General features: G+C 33.6%; 1 protein-coding gene across 1 annotated transcript; it reads right to left on the bottom strand.

Annotated features, from left to right (window-relative positions):
- Window positions 1-1,246: 1,246 nt before the first annotated feature.
- On the bottom strand, window positions 1,247-23,111 carry LOC130662584 (nephrocystin-4-like). Its single transcript, XM_057461475.1, has 32 exons — window positions 22,676-23,111; window positions 22,180-22,314; window positions 21,931-21,997; window positions 21,253-21,355; window positions 20,816-20,874; window positions 16,296-16,448; window positions 16,078-16,145; window positions 15,871-16,005; window positions 14,289-14,418; window positions 13,849-14,000; window positions 13,247-13,438; window positions 10,078-10,304; window positions 9,499-9,600; window positions 9,105-9,293; window positions 8,762-8,827; window positions 8,409-8,523; window positions 7,252-7,832; window positions 6,919-6,985; window positions 6,542-6,600; window positions 6,133-6,300; window positions 5,514-5,572; window positions 5,293-5,420; window positions 5,103-5,192; window positions 4,359-4,515; window positions 3,471-3,556; window positions 3,302-3,387; window positions 3,101-3,160; window positions 2,909-3,020; window positions 2,566-2,674; window positions 2,005-2,123; window positions 1,831-1,926; window positions 1,247-1,509 (listed from the first exon to the last, which is right to left on the bottom strand). Exons 1-32 carry the CDS (start codon window positions 22,841-22,843, stop codon window positions 1,354-1,356), a joined length of 4,194 nt encoding a protein of 1,397 aa, XP_057317458.1. The 5' UTR covers window positions 22,844-23,111; the 3' UTR covers window positions 1,247-1,353.
- Between the last annotated feature and the right edge of the window lie 1,320 nt (window positions 23,112-24,431).

The raw sequence follows: 24,431 nt of genomic DNA, 5'->3' as shown, positions 1-24,431 counted from the left end.
TCATTAATCAATGCAAACATAAATCCATGTTGTTGTGTATTTTTTACAATTAGGTAAAAGTACCTTTTGCAAAACCAAGGTAATGCTAATGCATACTTTCAGAAGCTGGTAATCCACTCACAAAACTCTTGCACCAGACGCAATAACATGTATAAAATTGATACGTTACATTTTAAAATAAGTTCTGCACGTTAAGCAATTCTCTTTACGCATTGTTTTTTTATGGAGAAATTTTATTGCATTTTAAAAATGCTGACATGGGCGAATAAACAACCTAACAGTACTAAGAATGCTTTTCAACCGCCTATTTCTTTATAAAAAAATTGCATTACGGACTTTCATACCGCGCAGGTGTGGGCTTTGCTTTGCTGAATCCAAGATTTTATGATCTTGTTTATAATACTGTAGGTCAGTATTTTGTATGAACTAAATTTTGCTGCACTATGTGTCCTACGTCCCTATATCAGGATCCCGCGTCCTGAGTCCCGACTTAACAGGGTCCGGCGTCCCACTTTTCCGATATGCCACCTTACACGTGGAGGTTTTGATGTTGTCAGCATAGTGGTAAGACGCAGAAAATCTTATTTCTCTTTTAAGTGAAGTTCTACGAAGTTGCAAAAACGCGCTTTTCCTGCGTCTCAAGCAAATTGAATAAACGTGACTACGCTTAAGCTGGTATTGTGTCATGGAAATCTTTATTAATGCAACATTCCCGTATTTCAGATAACTTTTACTTAGCATTTTTGTGTTAATGAAATAATCTTATATCGTAAATAATCACATGGCGTGCAATCTATACCAACTTCTTATTCTCCTGACAGTTTTTGACTAAAATTTCCTTATTTCCTTATTATGTGTTGGAACAGAACTGAAATTTAACTCTTGACAATTTTTAGAACGGTTCTGATTTACCACACTAAATTTTTTGACATTCTTATGACATACCAAAGAAATTATTGACATTCCTGACTTCTTTCTCTATCATTACGACAATATTTTGAAAATACATGACAGAGTGACAAACGAGAGCTCAGGAGATCACGAAGTGTCCTCAAAAGGAATTTAATAATCTTTTTTTTTAATCATCATTCTTAAATGCGCGTATGCACGCCAATGTATACATTACAACGATCGCAACCAAAATTTGCTTAATTGAGATTTTACAATCTGTAGATCAACAATGAAGGCGGTCGTCCTTTTCCTAAAGGTTCTATAATCTTGGATCCTGATCAAAATTTCGCAGTAATATATTAAATTATCCTAATCTTTTGATAAAAATTCCTAATTTGATGTTATATACAGTATAAATTAGCATAAATACTTAACGATACATTTAAAAACAAAACTCATGGCTTAACGTTTATCATCGGATATATACGTCACTTTAACACAAAACGTCTCTTCATTTTTACCATCGCGATCATTGATGAAAATAAGCACTGTGGTGGAGCCCTCCGACTGCTGTGGCAAGAAAAAAAGACCAATATTATGCGTCTCTCCTCCTCCCAGCTGGAAAAGAAAATAAGTGTTATTACTATTTATTTTTTCAGTGAATGAAACATTATGCGAATGCTTAAAATGACTGCTACGAACTGTTGTAATACCTTTACTTTAGTGACTTACACGAAAGTAAATTTGAGCGATAGTAAAGTTCACCAGAGCTGTTACAATTTAAACGTACTGTAGTTCGCCATCTACTAATCCTGATAAGTCACGGCACTTTTTACTTATTACCGTCAAAAATAAGAAGACGAAAAAAGAGAATTGAGTACATCGCTAGAACCACGCGAAGCGGTTCGTAGTCTTTTAAAGCAAACACAATCGACATACCAATACACCATCTTCTTTGAACTGAACCAAATCATCACGATTTGTTTTAAAATAAAAGTTCTTTTTCACCGGGTAGGGGTTCAAGAACGATATTTTCTAAAGAACAATAGTAAATGCCAGATTTAAAATTTATTTTGAAGTATTAAATAGTACTAAGAAAGGTAAAAAAGTTACTTTGTTTGAGCCTGCTCCACCACCAACTCTTAAATGGACTTCAAATGACTTCGTTATCACAGGAGGAGAGCAAGTTGTCATAACAAGCCAAGATTTTACCAGTTGGTGGAATTCTTGATCTAATTAAATACAGAAGAACAAAATTAGTTGCACTAAAAACTTAAACTTGCTGTTAAATAAGAAATCAGCAACCAGATTAAGCGATCTTCACGCTCTTATTGTTAATATCCTCAAAACAGCCAGTTCTAACGATAAGTTTTCTGTCAATTTTTGGGGGACCAAAGAAATCCTTGACAAAATGTCTATAGATAAATGGGCAAATCTCAAAGTTTGTGGCCAAAAGCAGTTATGAACACACTTTGAGGACTTTTAATAAGAATTTTCAACACTTAATAGTACAAAACAATTAAAAAAGGACAATTTCATATTTTTCACAGAAAATTGAGAACATTTAAGTAAAGAATAAATTTTTGCTGTATCCCCATGTAGAATTTCTATGTATTCTACCATATTGAAAAAGTAGGACGCGTTGTGATAGATTTAAAAGTGATATAAACTTACCAACTACATTCACAAACATCATTCGTTTACCAGAAGCTAGTGGTCGTAGGGTGAAACATAGTTCTTGTACGCCGTTTGACATCAACATGAAATGATCTTGAGGCGCTACCTACATCACAAAAATTTTATATCACAGCAATGACAAACGGTTGGATTAAAAACATCTTAAAATTTTAACAGCCTAAAAGATTGAGTTTTTATTACAGATTTTGAAATTTCAACGTAAGAAAATGTCTTTTTAAAAACCTTTCCTAAAAACTCAAATCAACAAAATCTTTCCGACATGAAAGCAAACACAAAAGGTGATGTTTATATTGGACAGTTTCACCTTGGTCACACATACCTTCAATTCATCAGGATTCGATGAAAAACATTTCACCATTCGAGATGATTGCGTCCCTTTTAGAAGGATGGAGAGCTTGCTGCTCTGTCCTTCCGTGGCATTGATATCAACTCTAAAACACAACCATAATACACTTCTGCTTATAAGGTTGTTGTTATGACAACATAAGAAATAGCTTTTCATGTAACATACCTTTGCAAAGAATGCACGTAGAACTGCCATATTTGACATGGTTTGGTACAATACTTATCTCTAAACCAAAAAGGACAGACTAAATTTTCGGAAGCAATTTATCAATCGGAAATTCGTTTAATAGCATGAACGGTTACAATTCGAATAATTTCAAAAAGGGTTATAAAATTTTAACATTTCGACGCAAGGTACTGTACTTACATAAAGACCAAAATAAAGAATCTATTAACGCTAGGTGAAATACCACATGGAACCTTAATGAACACTTCGTGTGGTTCGCCGACGCGCTAAAAATAAAGAAGAAATTAATAAGTAACCCAGTTAAGGGTTTGAAACGATACGATACGAAATCCTTTTTAGTATAACTTACAACTTGGTGCGTTTCACAGATCGCTCCATCGTCACTACATTTTGCAACCACACGAGGAGGAGTGCCGTCAGAAAGTATGGACGAACCTGATAAAAAAATAGGCATGTGCATATTTTCTCTTTACTTTATCTATATCTGCTCCAACCTTTGAAATTTCAACGTAAGAAAATGTCTTTTTAAAAACCTTTCCTAAAAACTCAAATCAACAAAATCTTTCCGACATGAAAGGAAACACAAAAGGTGATGTTTCTATTGGACAGTTTCACCTTGGTCACACATACCTTCAATTCATCAGGATTCGATGAAAAACATTTCACCATTCGAGATGAACGGTTAAAGAAAAATGTGAAACAAGAAGCTTAAATTTTGATATATTTTCAGAGTTTTACCCCCGTCGTTACTTTTATCGTGATTCAGAAGTTCGGAAGAGAGGAATGGGGGAGGTGGAGGGAATTTATGCTATAAATCACGTTGTATGTCGCGAGGGATTAAAGATTAAAGATAAGGGTGCAGCACTGCCTAAGCACTGCTTATTTGATAATAGGTAAAAAATAGTAGAAAAAAACTTTAGTAGAGAATCATCTATAATTTCGCGAATTTTTTGGAGTTTTTTGCACGAAACTTTCTGTCTTAAAAAGTATTTGTCGAGGTTTTGTCGCAAAAACCCCTCCCTCCGTTAAACAGGACAATTGCTTAACTTTCATCTCCTAGATGTGAACTTACTTCAGTAATACGCGCGCGATTATTCGCGTGCTAAAGTTTTTTTCTCCGAATTTAAGGCATTTGTTTGTTCGCGAAATTTTTTCCTTCATAATACATCTTTCTAAATCAGCATAACATCGACCCTTCGAGAAAACTATCAGGCTGTTTAACTGACATAATATTTACCTGGTAGCGTATGCCACGGTGGCAAGCGAATAGCTTTCTTTAAGAAGGTTTGCTCAGGTTGATAAAATCGAAAGGTTTGGTTGATCGTGTGAGGGTGAAGTTCGACATGAAGTATAAGAATTGCCAGTGTTTTGCTCTCATTACCATGAAATAAAACCTAAAATTACAACTCATGTTTACTTTTCATCCCGCCTGTTTTTTTTCATATTCCTTCTACCTTGTACTTCAATAAAAGCAGGTAAAATTTTATATTCCCCATTATATGATAATTATTCCAATTAGCATTCTGGACGTCCATGAACCTAAACCTTTTGGGTACCCTTTACTTTGTTTTCCTGAACATACAAAATAGAATACGCGTTGTAAAGACCAGCTCTAGCCATGTCGATACAACAACTTCTCCTCTGACAAGAACACTCCTTTAACAGGAACACTTAAGACAATTTTTTAACGCGAAACTATCATGTGGAAAGACAGAAATTGTACATCTACTTGAAATGAACGACACACGACATATGACGTACGACGACACATGACGTACAACGACACATGACGTACAACGACACATGACGTACGACAACACATGACGTACAACGACACAGGACGGTGTAGTCTTTAGATAGATTTATAAAAATAAAAGTAGAGCTTTTATTTGTGAAACATCTGATTGGACGCTTATTGTAAGGACGGTGCTTAAAAGACGTAAAAGACTAGAATTATAGTCAAAAAAGATTTATAGGTTGCCTTTATATCTTTTGATGACAAAGTAGTATCTTTCCCAAAAGTCTGTAGTGAATAATCATTGGACTTTGTGTACAAAGGATGAGACGGACCCTAGAATAAAAAAAATGTTAACCCTTGAGAGATAAGTCTTTGCATACAGCTGCTTGAAGTAAGCAAGTTTTAGTACATGTTCAAACAGAAAAAACAATACCATTTCAGGTGCGATGTGTTGCGAAGTGAAACTTTGAAACTTAAAGGGTACGTGAACAGTTTCGTTTGCTCGTATGAACAGTTTAGTACCCGCTTCAGTTGATGACGTGAACATTTGCTCCTCGATTGCTGAAAAGAATTTGAAAAATATGAACATTTCTAAGCAACAATTTAGACATATGATGCATCAGAAGGAAGCAAATATAGATGGTATTAACACACCTGTGTTTGTCTCCGTTTGTTGTTTCAAATATCGCCATTCTTGTGGATTCACAACAACTCTAGGAATAACAAAACAATATGTAATTTTGGCTCGATCAATGTAACATCCTAGTAACAAGCTTAGGACTGCAAGGTATTTCTTTATTGTTTAAAAATTATACTACCAAAGTTTCTTATGTAGTTTCTTAGCAAGAATGAAGGGATAACTTATTAAATACTAAATTATTGACTCTGCAAGTGTCACCATTTTTAGTCGAAGCTTGTTTTTAAATAGATAAAAATATTTAGAAAATTAAAACAAAAGTTTACACCTGTTAAATTTGGTGAAAGTTAACCTAACTGTTGATTTTCACTTGTTATTTTAAAACTGACAAATCGCGCATTTATTTGAGAGGTGAGCTTTACAAATGCATTGTGGTGATTTTGTAGTACATATTACAGGCCCTTACTAACTATTTACACTATGTGAACACAGCAATGAAGATATCAATTATCTCTATGCGAAGTGCTGAACAAATAGGATATCACGTGGCTGAAGTTAGTTAAGAGTAAGAGGGCGAGAAACACAAATTGGTTATTAGTTCCTCCGTAAGTAATGTTAGATTTAGTAAGAACTTACTGTAGTTCTTTATCGTCGAGTGTAATCATGACCACGTGATCGTTGGGATAAGGATTCTTCAAAGCGAACTCAAAAAATTCTGCATGTCCTAATGAAGAGTGAATCATATGATGGGTAGTGATGTTCTCTTCCAAGATCGATAAAATGTTGTTTGATTTGTACTTCTCTCTGTCAATAAGAAACAACGGCAAATAGTCAAAATAGTTAAAATAAAAAGCTTACGTACTGTTCACAATAATAAGAAATGAGCAAGTAGAAGGTATTAAGTCTAACCAAGGTTGTACAGTGAAAGATTCTCAACAGAGGACTGGAGTTTCAAATCGGTTTTACAAACGATGAGAATTCCATTCATTGAGTGCTAGGCCGGTCAGATCTGGTTGAATAAATAAATAAATAAATTAATTCTCACCTGTACAGTTGGATTGTTCTGAGATCTCTCGTTCTTTGAATTTTCTCTTCTTTCTGGAGCTGAAAAGAGAAAGAATCACCTTCAATGAAGAAATTCTAAATGTTTTTTTCTTTCTATTATTTTCGCGATCGTGCATTTGTGAGGAAAGTTTTTTCCCCACAGTTGTCAATCTAAAGACGAACTAAACATCTAGTCACAAGAAAAAGCAAACAAACAAAAAAAAAAATTAGGTAAAAAAAAGATGTTTTTAGGATTTTAGTTACGCCGTTCACAAAAAAAATTCTTTGCTATATCCTGGACATCAAGCCTAAGTTTTGTAAAAATATTTTAAAATCTTTTCTTTATACGTTCAAATACAAGAAAAGTTTGAAACTCACTATGAAAGGCGAAGGTATTTCTTCACCACCATTCAGCTGACGAATTGCTTGCATTCTTTCTATTTTTCTAAATATAAAGCTTAGCAGTAGTAAAGCAACTTGAGGTAAGAAACCTGGGTTATTTAATGTCTAAATATATTACAAATAAACCACTGCACAAGCATTCAAACATTCGCCTGAGAAGTTTTCCCCAAGGAGGGGAGAATTTTTTAGTTCTTAATTTAGCTAATAATTCTGACTTTCCCAACTCTTGAATGAGCTTTAGGAAGACATATATCCTGTACTGACTCAATCAAACTCTTACAGGAGCCGTTATAAGTCACCACACCTCACCTTTTGCGTATTAAATTTCCTTCATTTTCTTTCATTTTCTTCGTTTTACCAGGCACGTCTTTTCTCGTCAGCAAAACAGTAGCAAGCTCAGCATCGCAGTCAGAAACCAATTTAGCTGTGGACGTTGCTGATTTTTTAAACTGCTGAGAAGAGGGATTTCGTGATGATGTTAACATTGGAGCACTTGGAACAACAGTTGAGTTAAAAGAGGGTGGTAGTTGTTGCAGTTTTTCAGAATTCGTATCAGGTAGACAACCTATGTTGGCTAATCGCAGAAACAGTTTCGCTTCCAAAGAAATCTTTACACCAGGAGGCTGAGTAAGACCAGTTTGTAACACATCGCCAGCTAGTGTTGGATTATCTTCTGAATATTCCATAAAAACCACATCCAACTCCTCTGACACTTGCACAGCGGGTTTACCTTGTCGAAGGAGGTGCTTTAAAGCGATCGACGTTGAACCAATGAGCAGAAGCGAGTCTCCATCCCACATGTCTATATAAAGTCTTTGCTGTAATAGATATTTGAGAAATGAAGTTTTTTCGCCAGGTTGCAAAAACGAAGGATCCACAGTGTATTTTATCTAAATAAAAATAGGAGATTTATTTTACATGTTTTTATAAGAACTCCCAAATTTTGGCTGAGGATGTGATTATTAGGGATAAAATCAATCTTATTAGTATTTAATCAAGGTGTATTTTTTTTTTTTTATTTACGTGTTTACAAATGTAAGTCAAACTTTAGTTTTAATTGCATTTTTCGCAGAAAGATCTCGATATACGTCTCAGAAACTATTGTTGTTTTTGCCCCTTTTTTATTTTTATCGACTCAAGCTGTAGCTTGCGAGTTGCTTTTTTTCTTTCTTGAAAGATTTGAGCCTTAACCTGCTTATAAAATGCTGCTCATAAAGAATAAAAAACGTGGATGTGATTTACCAGAAAGCGGTGTAACATTACTTTCATTTTTTATAAATTTTTATAACCTTGAACATTTACTCCAAGTACAGCATTAATCTGTTGTTTACTCTTTCGCCATATTAAACTGAATGCAACCATGTCAACCTGAATGTTTATGATCACAAAAACACGCGGCTACAAAAAACATAACCAAATGAAAATTCTAATGAAAACTAACATAACAAGATGTATATATTTCTTACCATTAATCCCGGAGGAGAGTGTGTTGATATTTTTCCATCCCTGGTGCTTTTTTGTAGTATAAAAGGAATGTCTCCATGAACCCTATCTGCACCATCAAGTTTTTTTAAATGTAACCTAAGGTAAGATAAGCAAAATAAAATAATATAGAGATAAAAAACAATACAACAAAATAACGACAATAAAATAACGACAAAAACAACAACAACAACATCAACAACAACAACAACAACAACAACAACAACAACAACAACAACAACAACAACAATAATAATAATAATAATAACAGCAGCAGCTTGAGCAAGATGTAACAAATTAAATTTCTAAAAAACAGTAAGAAACTTAGCTATATTACCTTTCTGTAGTAGTCTGCGGAAACCGATAAAACTGAAAGGTGAAAAAAGCAGTTCTATGACCGCACCTAAAAAGGGAACAAATAAAACTAAATATAAAAAACGGAAAAAAATTCTACTCTATCAATTTTAAATTATTTCCCGAATGCAATCTTAGATAATGAGGTTTTAAATACCACCGTTTTATGTGTTATTAAAATATTCAGTCATAAAATTTTATAAATTCAATAATAGCAGAAATGATAAGTATGGGCATTGGATTGACTAAAAACTAAGCAGGATATATTGTTATTTCAGAAGACTACCTTCGTAAAATTTTCCAGGAAGACTCATCAGAAATTATACCTTGATGCTGCAAGGAACTGCAAGATAATTTCATTTGCATGCAAAGGATCTCGATTCTCACGTGCAATTTCATATTTCACAATCTCCTGGGGATCGACAATGAAAGGGTGATTTCCCTGTGTGTCTGATATCTTCGGATACTCCACTGTGTGTAACAAAGAGTGTGCAACTCGACTTAATGCAACTGGCCTAAATTTATTGATCAAGAACATTAATATTTAAAGACAAACAGAAGTACACATTTAAAAACTGCAACACCATCTTACTTTTTGCTTTATGGCAAATTGCTAGCTTAAGAAAGACGTATGGAAAAAATACACTTTAGTCTTATAGCTATTGAAATTTTAGGTGTTTATATTTCAGACCAAGCAGTAAGAAAAAATAGCTGTCTTACTTTGGTGTTTCCATAGCTGATACGATCAAAGGGGTGTATTGTTGAGTACGTGGTAGTTCCGTTAAATGTTGGACTTGTTGCACATAACGCGGAGTCATCATTCTAAACAAAATTGCAGACATCACATCACAGAAATAGAGGAACACTAGTCCACGGACAAGGTGTCAGAAAAAAATTTGGGTATAAAAATGTGCTGAAGCTTAATGACATGATAATTTTGTTCTACAGTTTTTTAAAAGGATTCAGATTGTCCACTGTATAGATCGCAATTAGTCAAATACAGCTTTGTTGTGAATATTTCATTTCTGTTATGTTGCCTATCTGTATAACCTAAGTTACACTTTGAAAAGTTAACTAATTGCTAAAATTTTTGCCGCATAAAAATACTAAAAAATATTTGTGCACAGTGTGCAAAAAGGTCTCAATCCTAACATTTTAGTCACGACATTTAGGCAATCAAAAATTACCATGTGTGACAATTTTTGCCACTGCACGAAGTTTCGTAAAATGGGATATTTTAGGGCGTTTCAGGCCTTATATTGATACAATTCTAATGAAGTAAAAGCAAGTTGAACTTACTGGGACTGCTGGAATGCAGGTGGTATTGGAGGCTTGTTACCAATAGACGATATCTGGTTGATGTCAGTATCAGTATAGATAGATCTTTCATCAGTAGTTGGGGTAGAATAAGAACGATAAAAAGGTTGCTCCAATGGTGCAAGATATCTATTCGGTGACACATCTTGTGCTTTTTTTAACTTCGGTTGAACAAAGTCAAACGAAATCTTTCCAAGCGAGTCAAAATGCTGAAATACAAAAACTAATTTAAAAAAACTAATTAAAACTTGTTTTCATGGTTAGGCAAATGATACAGTGTAGCGCATCGGTTAGAAATATATAATGGTTATCATTTTATTTGGCTCGCACTAAGCAGTTACTGACAGTTAACAGAATTTAAAATTAATATGATCGATAGCCCATTCAGAAGTTCAGGGAAATTTATATATCTAATGTACGAATTCCTCACATCTCTATTTCAATCATCTTTAGCACAAAATAGCAACTTGGCATCAATTTTGATTAGGAAACAGGTATTAATATATGAGATGGGAAAGTCTGGGTAACATAATTATCAAATTTTTTTATTGCCGCCCCATGGGGCGGCTCTTAGTCCGCCAGGCATGAATAAAAAAATTTTTTTGCTGAGCGAAATCTTGCGTTTCGTGCTGTGCTACTTGATTTCGTGTAAACAAACTACTTAAGTAGTACAGCTTCAAAGTAGCACAAACTTTAAAATAAACGAATAAAACCTAAGAAAAATTATTTGTACTTAAAGGCCAGGTTTGTGACATCAAACTGTCATGGGGGCGACCATAGATTTGAGTGAGTATCACTGTGTAACTGACAACGCGATGATGACAGTGATCTGGACGAATCTTTTAATGATGACAACTTTATACATTCTTGCATTACATAGCTGTGAAAAACACTTTGTTGATAATGTTGATAGCTAGTGGATCAATTTCCATGCTGGACTCATCATTTGAACACTGCTAAAAAGCCTACACCCTGGAGGTAGCTAGCTATATGTCTATGTAATGTAAGTAGCTGCAGTATTTTAATTGTTTTTCTTTAAGTGAAGTTCTGTAAATTCCTGTAAAGTAGTCCCCTAAATTTCAGCTGTACGAAAAGAATGTGTAAGTTTGGATTTGGGAAAGAGAGAGCACTCCCACTCTTCCACAAGCCCAATTAACGTTCGGCTAAACTTCAGAAAATGTACACAAAAAAATATAATAAAATATAAAAAATGCAACACAGTTACGCACTTACTCAGAGTCCACTTGGAAATTCTCATTCTTTGTGTGTAGCTAACATTGCGTATTTGCGTTTGCAGCTTTCAAATGATGTTTGGATATTTTTGTTCTTTTAAAAATGAGTATCTGCATTTGCAGCTTTTATATGATAACCAAGATTTTTCTGTACAAATTCTAAAGCTGCTCCTGGCGTTCTTCACGAAACCACCCACCCACCATGAAAAATGTCCATTTAGCTTACAGCAACAAAGGTTTATGGGGTTGTTTACAAAAAGTAATGTAGCTAGCATGCTCAAAGAAAAAGGAGGCTGAGAGGTAGTCTAATAGCGTATCAAAGTGTACAAGGGGAAAGGGTCTTCGAAGGGCTTACATATCTACGCTTTAAAATATTATTGCAGTTTTTTTCTGTATCTTTTCTGCAAAAAAAATGCCTGGTTATTTCAACTTTAATACCTTAAACCTGCCGCAGTTACCAATATTGTCCTTTTTTCAATTAACGTGTTATAATTAATAATCATTAAGTTGATTTTTCAGGCAGGGGTGATCTGTACATTGGGGAAAAGGGTAAGTCAAAAGCAAACATACAATGAAGTATAAGATTGACGATTTATAGTACGTACACATTTTTGAATAGACCCATTATAGTAGTTGTTGACAAATGATTTTTGTCTGTTTTACTTGCATTTGACTGGTTAATCCTTCAACTATAACTTCATTTATGGATTGCTTATTTGATCAGTTATATATATTTTTTAGAGTCAAAAAGAGGACAAATTTGATGGAGATCCTAACTGGAATAATAAATGACGTACTTGTAATTGATTAAAGAAAAAGTCCTTCTCATGCTTTACAACCAGTAAACCACAAGGTTTTTTGGCTTGAAGTTGCAGAAAAACTTGCCACCATTAACATGAACTGATGCATATATCAATAGACTTTGTTTTTGCAGATTTAGTAGTTTGTTTAGCAGATTTTATAGATTATGCCTTTAAATTTTTTGACCTATTAATTTGATTTAAAAATATTAAAGCTGCACTATTATGGTAACCGTTGGCCTGATTTTTTTTTATATTTTATGTTGTATCATATATACTTTTACATTTTTTATGTACGTGCCTGAACAAAGTGTTATTTTGTCCTAAAATCTTAGTTTTTGATGGGATTTATTTTAAATGCTTAACAAACTGCATTTTAAACATTTTGAAAGTTTCAATTGTGCATACAAAACAGTATAAATATAATCTAATTGATAGCGAGGTATAATGTAGGAAGAAATTCAGCCATTATTCACTGTATATAATACTGTGCAAAATAATTCTTTAAAAAACTTAACTGGAAATATTTTGCTATTCTTTCTGAATCCTAATAGTTATAGACTGTTTTCTGCTCTTGAAAAAATCCACTAGAAACAAAATCGAATGTGCATGTAACTTGCAGATTTAAACCTAGCATAGAAGCTTGCGGAGGTAGAATGTGCACACGTGATCAGATAAAATGCACTGCGTATCGTTTCATTGTGTACTTCGCGTGTTGCCTCAGGGTTTATAAAAAGATAACCAGCCCTGGGGTCAAGATTGGTGCTGGGGCTAATCATCGCTCTGGAAAAAAAAGGGTGCATATGTATCAGCTTTGAAAGAACAACTCTCGTATCATGGTAGACAAGGGCGGGAAGTAGTTGCAACTATATACTAGTAATTCAGTACAAAACAAAATTTTTTTTGCAATCGTTGGGCACTGCGATAGATTTATACAAAAACTGTCAAAGATAGCAAAGAAAAAGAATTGGTAAATACACATTTCACATGGATAAACTGATTTTTCTCTGATTATTAGCTCAAAGTCAGCCTAAGTCATTTTTATTTGTAATTTCTTTCTGTTGGACTATAAATAATTTTATCACCAAAGTAGCAATAAAAAATGATCTTAAAACATACCAAGTCTTCAGGAAATTCGTACATTTCTGCAAAAACCATATTACCAAAAGGATTGGGACCAGTACCACCATTTAATTCAAGCGCAATGTTGCTTTTGTTCATCTTTCCATTTTCAAATGGAACCCAAATCACAGACCGAAGAGCAATCTCAACTTTCTTCGCTAATGGCATACTTCCAAAAGATGAACCAAACTTTAAAAATAAAAAGTAAAAAACGTGATACAACAAAGCATCAAATAAGCCTGAAAATAGTTCAAATAAGTCCCTCCTGAAAATATTAGAAAAGGTATATCCTGTAATATTTGTGAGGCTAGCCATCTAAAATATGCACATCTATCTCTAAAAGCCCCCTCCTTTTAAAAATGCCCACCTTTACAATGTAAGATACAAGTAACTCTGAAAATCAACTTGTCAATTAGAACTCCTTATTTAAATAAATAGCCAGTGAAAAATTTCAAAAGCTCTGAAGTGGCTGATTATGCATCACAATAATTCTTAAGCACTAACAATTTTAACTATATTTCTATAGCTTTTCTATACGTAATGGCTTATGATAAAAAATACAAGAAGAAAAAAGACAGAATCACAAATAGTACACTTACTTTACTTCTTGCCCTTCTTCCAGTTGGTATTTCAGGTTGTATGACTGGTACGTTAACCACATATTGCAGTTGAAAAACAATAGCAAACAATGGGTGTTTTATCATCTCATTCAGTTCCAAACGACTTGTTAAAATTAAACCTGAACATTCTTCTATAAATGAAAAAAAAAGTACTTCAGGGTTGCCATGTACAGCAAGTTAAATGGAAATTGTATTAAAAATACTGGATATCAGTTTCATAGCAGCTTCATAAATAGAATTAGTTGAGCCTGTAACAGGAAAATACATTATCATTAATTTTTTTGTTTAAAAAAATTGTTAAAAATCAAGAACAATGATTTGTATTTAAATCCTTTTTTGATGAAATAAGGGAAAAGTTTTAGTTAACTAATTTTACAAAAATGTGCTCTTTTGAAAAGAGAAGTTTAACATAGCATTACTTGTTGAATTAGTTGAACCAGGCCTTAAACTTTGCTTCTTGGACTTTATTGACATTGTGTTTGGGTACTCTTTCTCCAGATAAGTAATATGAGGTGATTTCACAAACTTCCAACCATTGTGCACACCAACCTGCAGAAAAACAAACAATCAAAATGGTTAAATGATTTGCATTTAGTTGTTTCACACTTATTATCAGCCGTAAAGACCTTTCAGCAAGATAATGATTTGTAGTTATATTCAAAGGTGTTTTAAGTTAAAATTTAGCCTGATTATGGCATATTTTTGGTATAAGTGCTTAGAAGCATGTCTTCCAGAAATAAGAAAAAAAAGAGAAGGAAGGAAATTTCCATGTAGGCTCATATATATGCTCACAATTTGTTTTTAAAAGAGGGAAAAGCTATTTCAGTGACTTGTCCTGAAATGAGGTAATCTAAATCATTGCTTCAATGTGAAGCAATGGTTTAGATTTAGGAAATTTTTATTTTGGAAAAGGAAATGCAGTGGTGGTTTGTCAGTGCAGTACTCATTTCAAAGGGCAGAATAACTGCCATATGCTATCATATGGCTGAATTTTTTTTTGCATTCAACTAATCTACACAAAATATATGTTATATTTTTATTTCCTTCAGGAAATAAGTGCAATTTTTACTTATTTTTAATTATACAAGGCAAAAATATGACATATTTTTTTCTTTGATTTACTGAAATAGCAAACAAAAAGCTTATCTTTTTTTCTTGATTGATTAAAATTAATGTATTCCTAAAAAAAGAAAGCTTTTTTGAAAACTGATTCCAAAATGAAAATATGGTTAAATAATTCTTTTGTTTCCATTTGGTCATAAGGGATCCAGTGCTCTCCATGTCGAGAATGTTTAGGTGTTTAGTTCACCTGTGATTTCAAAGATATTTATAAGACATAAGAGAAGTAGACTTATTTCAATTTGATTATTCTATATGTGGAAATTTATCATAAGGCCGTCCTTAATTAATTGTTGGTTTGCCTTTTTTCAACTTATACTTTTGTTGCAGGCTCGTTTGGCAGATTTTTTTTGCTGTCTACTCTGGGCTTCTCATGAACCTCGATTTACTGTATTACACTGGGTCTATTTTTTGTACCTCTGGACTTACCGATTTGTTTGCTATATTTTTTATTTAACTATACTTATACTTTATGTAGAAATAATTTGAGTCAGTTGTTTAACTGTTTTTTGGGTCAGAAATCAGCAAAATACTGGGAAAATAAAAGAATGTTGAAAAATCCGGAACCAAACTTTTTGTGGATGGCTAGAAATTGCAAAAGTCGGTTGGAAAACGACAAATGAAATAATTTTTAAGGACGGCCTAAATTACATAATATTATCTTGCAATAATTTTATTTGCTGTTGAACAAAACACCATGACTTTCTGCTTGGTAGATAAACAATTATTGCACTTTTTCTTGAAAATATCATATTTTTTATTTTTTAGTTCTCTTATATTTCTATTTATGTAAACGAAACATAAAAAAATAATAAAATAGTATGTATTACTCTGCACTGTGCCATAACTACAACTTAAATTATACTAAACAATTTATCCCACCTTTAGTTTGCGTTCACAAATCGTTATAACACTACCATCGGCTGTTACAAGATCTTTTACGAGTCTATCTTGTTGCAACAGTTCACAAAGTTGTTCTTCGAATTTATCAACAGATGGAAGAAGATTAATGCATAGCTATAAAAACAACAACAGTTCGATTGTACATAAATCTTTTTTATTGGAAAGTAAAAGTTGAATAATCCTCACCTTATTTAAGTGACAAGGCCAGCATTTTATTGGCACAGGTGATTTTAAAATATCTATTAATCCATCATCTGTATAAAAAAAACAGAAAAATGCAACAAGTAACAACTGCAATGTTTTAAAACTACAGACCAACTACAAATCCTGCACAAAATAATGATCACCTTTTTCATCGGTAAATTTCAGATCAGTCTTTCAGACTATCGAAAATATACATGTACCTTGTTCTCCTTCCTCAGCAACTCCTGGCACAAAATCATCCCCACTAAGAAACACATTCTCTGGAAGTAAATGCCTAATCTTCTCTAAAACTTCATGAGTTTGCAAAGTATAATGCAAAGTACAATTGTTTAGCTTCTTCAAATGTAAATATTCTAAATATAATAAACAACTCTTTTAATTTTTCGTAACACCAAAGAAACAACCAACCCTTTATTGTTAAAAAAAATCCACACACAACATCAATACACCTATTTAACATTATGCGATTACGTAATCCCGGCCGGGAGTCTCGGTACCATTTGGGGGTGCCGCTAAGATTCAGTACACTTGAGAAAACGAAGTATAAACATCGCGCTATAGCTATCAAATTATTTACCAACTTTTTAAAACATTTAAAACAAACATGGATTACGATTTAATATCAAAAATGTCTGTCGAAGAGTTGAAGAACTACTTGAGAGTTAGAAATTTAAGGATAAGTGGAAGAAAGGAAGAACTAATTGCTCGAGTGTTTTCAGCAGCTGAGAACTTCGTCCAGCCTGTGAAAACTGCTCAAGAAGTAGAGAGTAATTTAAAAGAGGAGTATCAGAAGAAGCTGAAAATAAACGATAGAACACTTCCAGATCCTTTTAAAATACCTCACGGTTGGATGGATGAGCAAGAAGGAATAAAGTTTTGGCCCATGGTGTTGTATCCTGACATCTTTAGCTACCTTATGTTTTATCCATCAGAACTAGGTAGTTCAGATTTAAATGACTACAAAAACTCAAAGGCATATAGCTATTATAAATCTGGATGGCTTCAACCTCTCGCCTATCATGATTTATCGGGAAGTAATTTTTGCATTTTTAAAGGTACATGCAGAAAGTCGCAAGCGATTAACGATCCTTTCCATAAACTATGGTTAATTCTGGAAAAAAGTGGTAAGATAATGTCGTGCCATTGTACATGCATGGCTGGAATGAGTCAGACATGTAATCATGTTGCGGCTGCTTTATATCGCATTGAAGCTGCTGTCAGAATTGGACTTACAAATACAGCTTGTACAAGCACCGCTAACGAGTGGCTTCCTAACAGAAAGCAAGTAGCTCCAACTAAAATTAAAGACTTGAATTTTAGCAGAGATAACTTTTCAGACAGAGGAAAGAGAAAGCGCCCTTTAGTATCGACACCTAAAAAGAACTTTGATCCTCTTCAACATTGTGGCGAGAAATTACTTTCTCTTAACGAAATAGCAGACGAATTAAAAGAAATTATTCCTGAAAGTATTTTATTTACTGCTGTACCAAAACCAGAAATTGACTTTGTTAGAGAGTGTTTAAGTATTTCTGATGTAACTCAACCATCAGACATATACAGTATAAGTGACATACTTGCAATGTCAAAAACAAAAACTGAATTTGAATGCAATCTAGTGGCATATGTAACACCCGAGAAAGTTATTCATATTGAAAAATTAACCCAAGGACAAAGTGAGAATACTGGTTGGTATAATTTTAGAAAGCATGTAATCTCTGCCTCAAAAGGCCATGAAGTTTTAACAAAAATGAAAAAAGTTAAATCAGGAGGTGGAGGATCCATTAATATCTGGGCATTAAACCAGAAAGTTTCAGGCATGTCATTTATTAGCCCTAATATACCAGCACTAAAATATGGTCGTACAATGGAAATAAATGCTGTTAATGCATTTAAAGACAACTTCTTACAAGGGCATAAAAATGTGAAGGTTTTAGAGTGTGGCTTGTATTTAGATAAAAACACACCTTACATTGGTGCAAGTCCAGACAGAATAATAACATGTGATTGTTGTCTGCCAGCATGTTTAGAAGTAAAATGTCCTTTTTCGATTAATTACACGACGCCAAAGGATTTAAACGTAAAACTACCCTACTTGACGCACATGGAAGAAAAAACAGTATTGAACAAAAACCACAAATATTACACACAATGTGTTATGCAAATGGGAGTAACTGGCTTTTCCCAATGTCATTTTGTAGTTTGGACACCTCATGGGATGGTGCACGACATTATAAACTTTGAGCCTGAAGTGTGGAATTCTATGAGAAAAACTTTTATAGAATATTACGACACATTTTATTTAAAATCCATATTTTCAGGATGATTTATTTTATGCATAAGCTATCGAAAATTATTTTTGTATATATTTGTCTGTTTAGAAATAAAAGTTTGAAGAGCATATTTATCTTTCTTTGATTTGAACGTGCTTTACAAATACATTTCAACCAATTTTTTTAAATGCCATCTGTAGCCTGATGTTTCTGCGTTAAAATGACCATGTGTCTTCTAATCAAAATATTCCCTTAAGAAAAGTATTTGGCATAGGCTACCTCTCATTTAGGCATTAAGTACATACAGTATTTTTTTATATTTCTTTAAACGTTCCATGAGGTATTCTGATAAATTTTTGTGTGGCCTCGATTTTCCGACACTTACGGCCATTAACTTTAACTATTTCAAGTAGGTAGGCGAGCCCGAAATATTAGAATGAGTGCGCATGTAAACAAAGGGAGATACGAGTAGATAACAATAATTAAAAAAACAGAATAACTTAGACAACTTTTTTTGGTAAAAATATTAACAAAACAAGCAAAAAATGTGAAAAAAGAAAATTTACAAAAGTGTTCAAGTAGTTTTTTCTGGTTTCTTTTTAATTAATACAGGCTTTAGGTTACATAATGCAGCACAGCATTTAACTATATGATCTGCATGTTGTAACATTGTAACAGGCAACACTCCCTTGAGTATGCGGTAAAACTTAATTCTGTTAATTGCTCGCTCAACATGAATCCTTAAATTTGCTACATCTTTAGTTTTTTTACATTCAGCACTTGTCATCTGACTTTTTACACGTGCACCTGGTGGAACAACTAATTTGCAAAAACGTAACATTAATTCTTCTCTGATTTGAAATCCACGATCTGCCATAACTTCATCATCCCTTTCTAACAAATCGTAAAATCCAGAGTCATTTGTAATAAATTTATCAGACGCGCGCCCACCATAACAATCAGATAAAAAAGTTATATATCCAGAAGGGCTTATACCAACAAGAAATTTTAAAGTATTGTGATGTTTATAGTCTGACCAAGTAGATGCTTGATTTGTTAAGGATTTTGGTCTGTCAATGAACACCTCAGCACAATCAATTATAACCCGACATTTGGAATAACCTGCTTTGGCAAATGTTTTAGGCAAGTTATCACGAATGGCTTCTCTTGGCAGCCAGACAACAAGTGCATCACCCAAAACTCTACTTATAATTCTAATCCAAGTTACAAATACTGTGGAACATGTTGATGGTGATATTCCAAAACGATCTGCAAGGTCCTCTGTCAGTAAGCCCAAACGAAGTTTCATCAAAACTAACAGAAACTCGTCACGCTGTGTTAACTTTTTCACATGTTTAGTTTGACGCTTTATTTTAGTACTTAAACATGCTCGTTTTGACCCCCTCCAATAATTCACTTGCTGTAAGTAAGGCTTTAATAACAATAACAGAGTGTTAAATAACATGATAGAAGATAGACCAGTGTAATAATTCATTTTGGAATCACTTTTAATGATTCTCCAAGTCATTGTTGTATTTTTAACAATTTCAAAGGCTTTGCCTCTATACTTCTTTACTTGTACAGTTAAGGAGTTCACTTTACTGACCAAAGATTTGATCATTTCGCTCTTGTCTTTGCATGATTCACATGTAGGCGGTGAAGAAATAGTGTAAGAGTGGTCTGGTATTGTCGGTGAAAAAAATCCTGATGCGTCAGAAATATTTGAGCAACAAGGTTCCTCTTCTTGGGCTTCATTGCTGGGAACATCTTCTGAATCAAGAGATGACTTTTCCAGAGAATGTCGAAATAGTTCCCTCCTAGGTTTTTTAGTAACAGGAGTGTCGTACCCCAATTCTAGTGTTGGGTCTGGATACTTTTGGGAAGGTGTTCCATCAACAAAATGAACAGAGCATACCCTGTCACTTTGTTTTGGTACCCAATCACTTTTATCTGGGTTAATTCTTCTCATAGCTTTTATCCAACGCTGTCTCTGTTCGTTATTTCTAAGGACGCTTGGAAAGCAATACAAACTAAACGGTCGCTGACATGAACATTCTTCATGGTTAACTTCGTGAATTTCACATCGTTCCTTCTTCCATTTTCGCAGCTTCTTAGTGCTATTAAAACAGCCAATAACAGCACAGTTTACACTTGGCATGATAAATAATTCTTGAAATAAAAGATTTTGTGCAGATAGATAAATGTAAGCGTGTTGTTTATACTTCGTTTTCATCAAGTTTAACTAAGAAGAACACAAGGAAGATTTTATCAGGCACCCCTTCTTAGAACCCAGTTCCCTTCCCTAGCGCGGAATAATAATGGCGCGCGTAATGTTAAATAGGTGTATTAATTAATACAATTAAAGACTTCACATTTTTGAAAAAAATTGGGAAAAAGGAGGGGGTTTATTCAAAAACATAATCAGTTAGAAATAAAACTGATTTAACAACCTTCAACAGGTTCAGGAATATGCAACAACGCCATTGGGGATCCATGGTAAAATTCCACCCTAAAAATAGTAATATTAAAGCATGATTTCATTAATCAAATTTGATTTAATTAAAGAGAAACCTGCCAAGAAATACACAAGAAGAAATTTTCATCTTTATTTCCAAAAAAACGAGTAAAGATGGTTTTTTGCCACAAATTTCAAAAAAGAAAGACTAATAACGTCACGTGTGCAAGACCTTTCAAATTATTTTAAGCAGTTGAATCAGTTCAAATTTTTAAAAACCATATTTAACAAGACTGAGCATGCCAAAAAGATACAATTTTTGTATGACATATAATTGTTGAATTCAACAAATGGAGTTTGGTATCACCACATTTACATAATTTACAACTTTTGAATATATAAATAACAATTACTCTTCAAAAACTAACAAACCTCTTGTTCTGTGGGAGAGCAGTTTCGCCAGTGTCAGTTAAAGATTCGTACTGTGAAAATACACGAATCCATGCCCAACCAACACTTTCAAATACATTACCAGCTAAAAAATATGAAATGAATTATATAACTCAAGAATTTTCATGCACACATGCAATTATTGCACAGTTCATAACATAAAAATACATAAGGATGTAAAATGAATATGAAAAAATCATGGAAGGAAAATCATTGTCATCTGAAATAAATGTTATTAACCACAACTCTTTAATTCCTCTCTTTTGTACGCATATGCATTAAAATACCTAATTTTAGAGACCTACATATACAACATTCCTATTATTTATACATTGCTTCTCAAAGTTAAACGGTGTGGCGTTTTTTATTAGTAAATTTTTTATCAGTCAAATTATCAAACCCTCCTAAGTTAGATCATCAAACAACATTAACATCAGCATTTGAGTGATTTACACTGGCAAATGTACCTATGGTCAAACCTATAGTCAAACAAAATGCCTTCAGCAAAGGCTTTGCCGAGTGCCATTACTGAAATTAAAGGGCTTATGTATATCCAAACGTTGCGTATGCATGCAAGAGCTGCAACTTCAGAGCTGCATATGTATCCAAAAGTTGCATATATATATGCAGTACAGCTTTTTCTTAAAAAAATATACTCACTTGTATTTACTAACTCCACAACAGCAAATGTAGTGTAATCATTCACAGATGTGTGGAAATATAGCGGCTAAATGAAATTCATAATGGTGTAAATGTTCGTAAGAAAATGCAATTCTTTAGCAAAAGCCACTTGCATGTAATGCTTCCTTGCAAATGTATAATGAGCGCATTACACATTTTAGATTCAGTATGATGAAATATCATGAAGAAAGAACATGCAATAGGCTGAATTATTAAAAAATCCCATACTTCATTCAGTGATAAAACGTGAACTCCATTCGAGTTAATCTGTGATTTAACAATGGCACCAATCCATGTACTTCCAAAGAAACAATGATTAGCTGCATCATAAAAAGTTAACTGCAGTTGAAAATCACTTTCAGTCTAGAAATACGGAAGACTGTGTTAATTTAGGATTTATAAATTTAATTGCATTTAATATGTATTAGATTGATGTTGTAAGGAATAATGTCAATTTTTTCATTTGCTTTTTTTCGCAGTTTTAGCTAGAGATTACTCCTAGTGTAAACAGCCTAAATAAGTTTGAAAAAAACCTTACAGTTATAGTTTACTTTAGCTCCTAAAAGGGACTTGGAAATTACAGCAACAAATTGTATTGTGCAATGTTTTAATCCATAAAAGCAATTGTAAAAATGAGACCATAATAATATTGCACAAGTGATAGTTTGGTACAAGTCTGTCACATGAGATACCAAAAATAAAAAAATAAAAAATCGAAACTTACTTTACTTGCAAATGACAGCTCTAAACTCTTTAGATTAAGACAAAATGGAAAGATTTGAGCTCCCTTGTTATTTTGAGAACCTCTTGAATGGTGGGGTGGTATCACATGATTGTTTTCGAAAAATTCTGTCCAAGACTCTTCAATCTCATCATCAGACATCACCAACATACAATTTCATTCTTCGTTATATTACTAAACATTATAAATAACTAGTCCATAAAGCCCAGTGAAAAAATCCACTTGGCAGAAGAACAATGGAAAGGAGGCAAGGGCCTGCCAAAATTCCTTCTTGTTATTGTGTAGAGCTTAAAATGCTGTTAAGAATTGATTGGGTCATGTGACCTTGACAAAATGTTATGTATTATGTACTAATTTGGTCCCAGACAGTCCCTAGTTACCCACACAGGAAATGATGTCAGTTATCCCCCCCTTTCAAGTTATGTAGCCTTAAACTCAAAAGCCCAATGCAATAGCTTCACTATTCTTATTTAATGAATTGATGTCAGTCTAAATGCATGACGTTGTGCCATAACGTCTAGACAGTTGACAAATATTTTTGGGCGACTTCAAAGGAAATTTAAGCGACTTGAAAAAAAAAATAAACACATCTACTACTTCGTATTATATTATATATTTAACCAAAAACTATTACATGGGTTACTATCTTTTGACTTTATTTTTTTCAGCTGTGTTGCTGATATTCCAGCTTTCTAAGGCTAATTTTTTTAACCGGGTTTATAAACAAATTTGTGAATAAGCTTACGTGCTTATTATCTTTTTTTAGCTGTAGCATGATGGCCGAGAACTGCCACACGAAAAAAACTCTGTTTAATTGCATTTTTAATTCAGGCCTTGCCATGAGCAAATAACCTCCCGAGCAATTAATTGCTTGCGTCAGAGTGTCTACGCGCGCAATTTTGCTCGCCATATTTTTCGCTAAAAAAACTTTACATTTAGTCTCTTTTTCAGGAGAGACGTGCGTCTTGGCACACACCTAAATCGTTTTGTGGGTGTGATTAAAACGTCCGCCACATTTCCAGTTTGGTCGGACATGTCCGTAGCTCGTTTTGAACTTTCGTCGGTTAAAACGTCCATTAGATTTCTGTCTTGGTCGAACACTTTCAGATCTCAGAATTATTGAATAGTCCTGGTCCTTTAAATCAACAAGCAAGCCTATTCATAGCCAACCTGACCATCCTAGCTAATTCACCAACTCTTGACTTAGTTAAAAAACTACGTAGACATAAATCTCTTTTGCCCGGCCCCTTCGTCGTTGGTAACCAGGTCTTACATAAGAAATCCAGCCATGTGGTTCTTAACTAATGCGGAGGTGAACGCCGACGGAGCACGGATGACGCAAGTCTGCAAAACTGCACTAACAGGCGGAACAGACAATTTATCATGGATTTAATTGTAGATAATTTCTTCATTTGATGAAACAATTGGAAACCATAGCAGGTCCAAATTTAATGGATTATTTTCTTTATGCCGCAACTGTTATTCTAACAATTTTAAAAACGAAACCCACATGCGGTATAATTTCTTTATCTGTATAAATTTTATGTACCTGACGTGTACCTTAGGAAGAGATTTTATTTATTAGTTTTATTTAAACCATGCGGATAAAGAATGAAAACGAAGCATATTTTTTCCTATTTGCTTGTTATGACCTGAAAAATAACCATTAAATACCATTTTGGACATGTAGAAAAGGAAGTTAAGATTGAGAGAGTCGCTATACCAGTAGACGCTCGAT

The sequence above is a fragment of the Hydractinia symbiolongicarpus genome, chromosome 10, assembly GCF_029227915.1.
Source record: "Hydractinia symbiolongicarpus strain clone_291-10 chromosome 10, HSymV2.1, whole genome shotgun sequence".
Lineage (NCBI taxonomy): Eukaryota > Metazoa > Cnidaria > Hydrozoa > Anthoathecata > Hydractiniidae > Hydractinia > Hydractinia symbiolongicarpus.
Note: the sequence above shows the minus strand (reverse complement) of the source record. Positions and strands in the feature narration are given on the sequence as shown.

Coding starts and splice junctions, on each gene's coding strand:
- LOC130662584 (XM_057461475.1), bottom strand. CDS start 22,843: ATGTTGGTGATGTCTGATGATGAGATTGAAGAGTCTTGGACAGAATTT. Junction 8,524..8,761: donor CCGCAGACTACTACAGAAAG/GTAATATAGCTA, acceptor ATCTTACCTTAG/GTTACATTTAAAAAAACTTG. Junction 1,510..1,830: donor TCAAAGAAGATGGTGTATTG/GTATGTCGATTG, acceptor TTTCTTTTCCAG/CTGGGAGGAGGAGAGACGCA.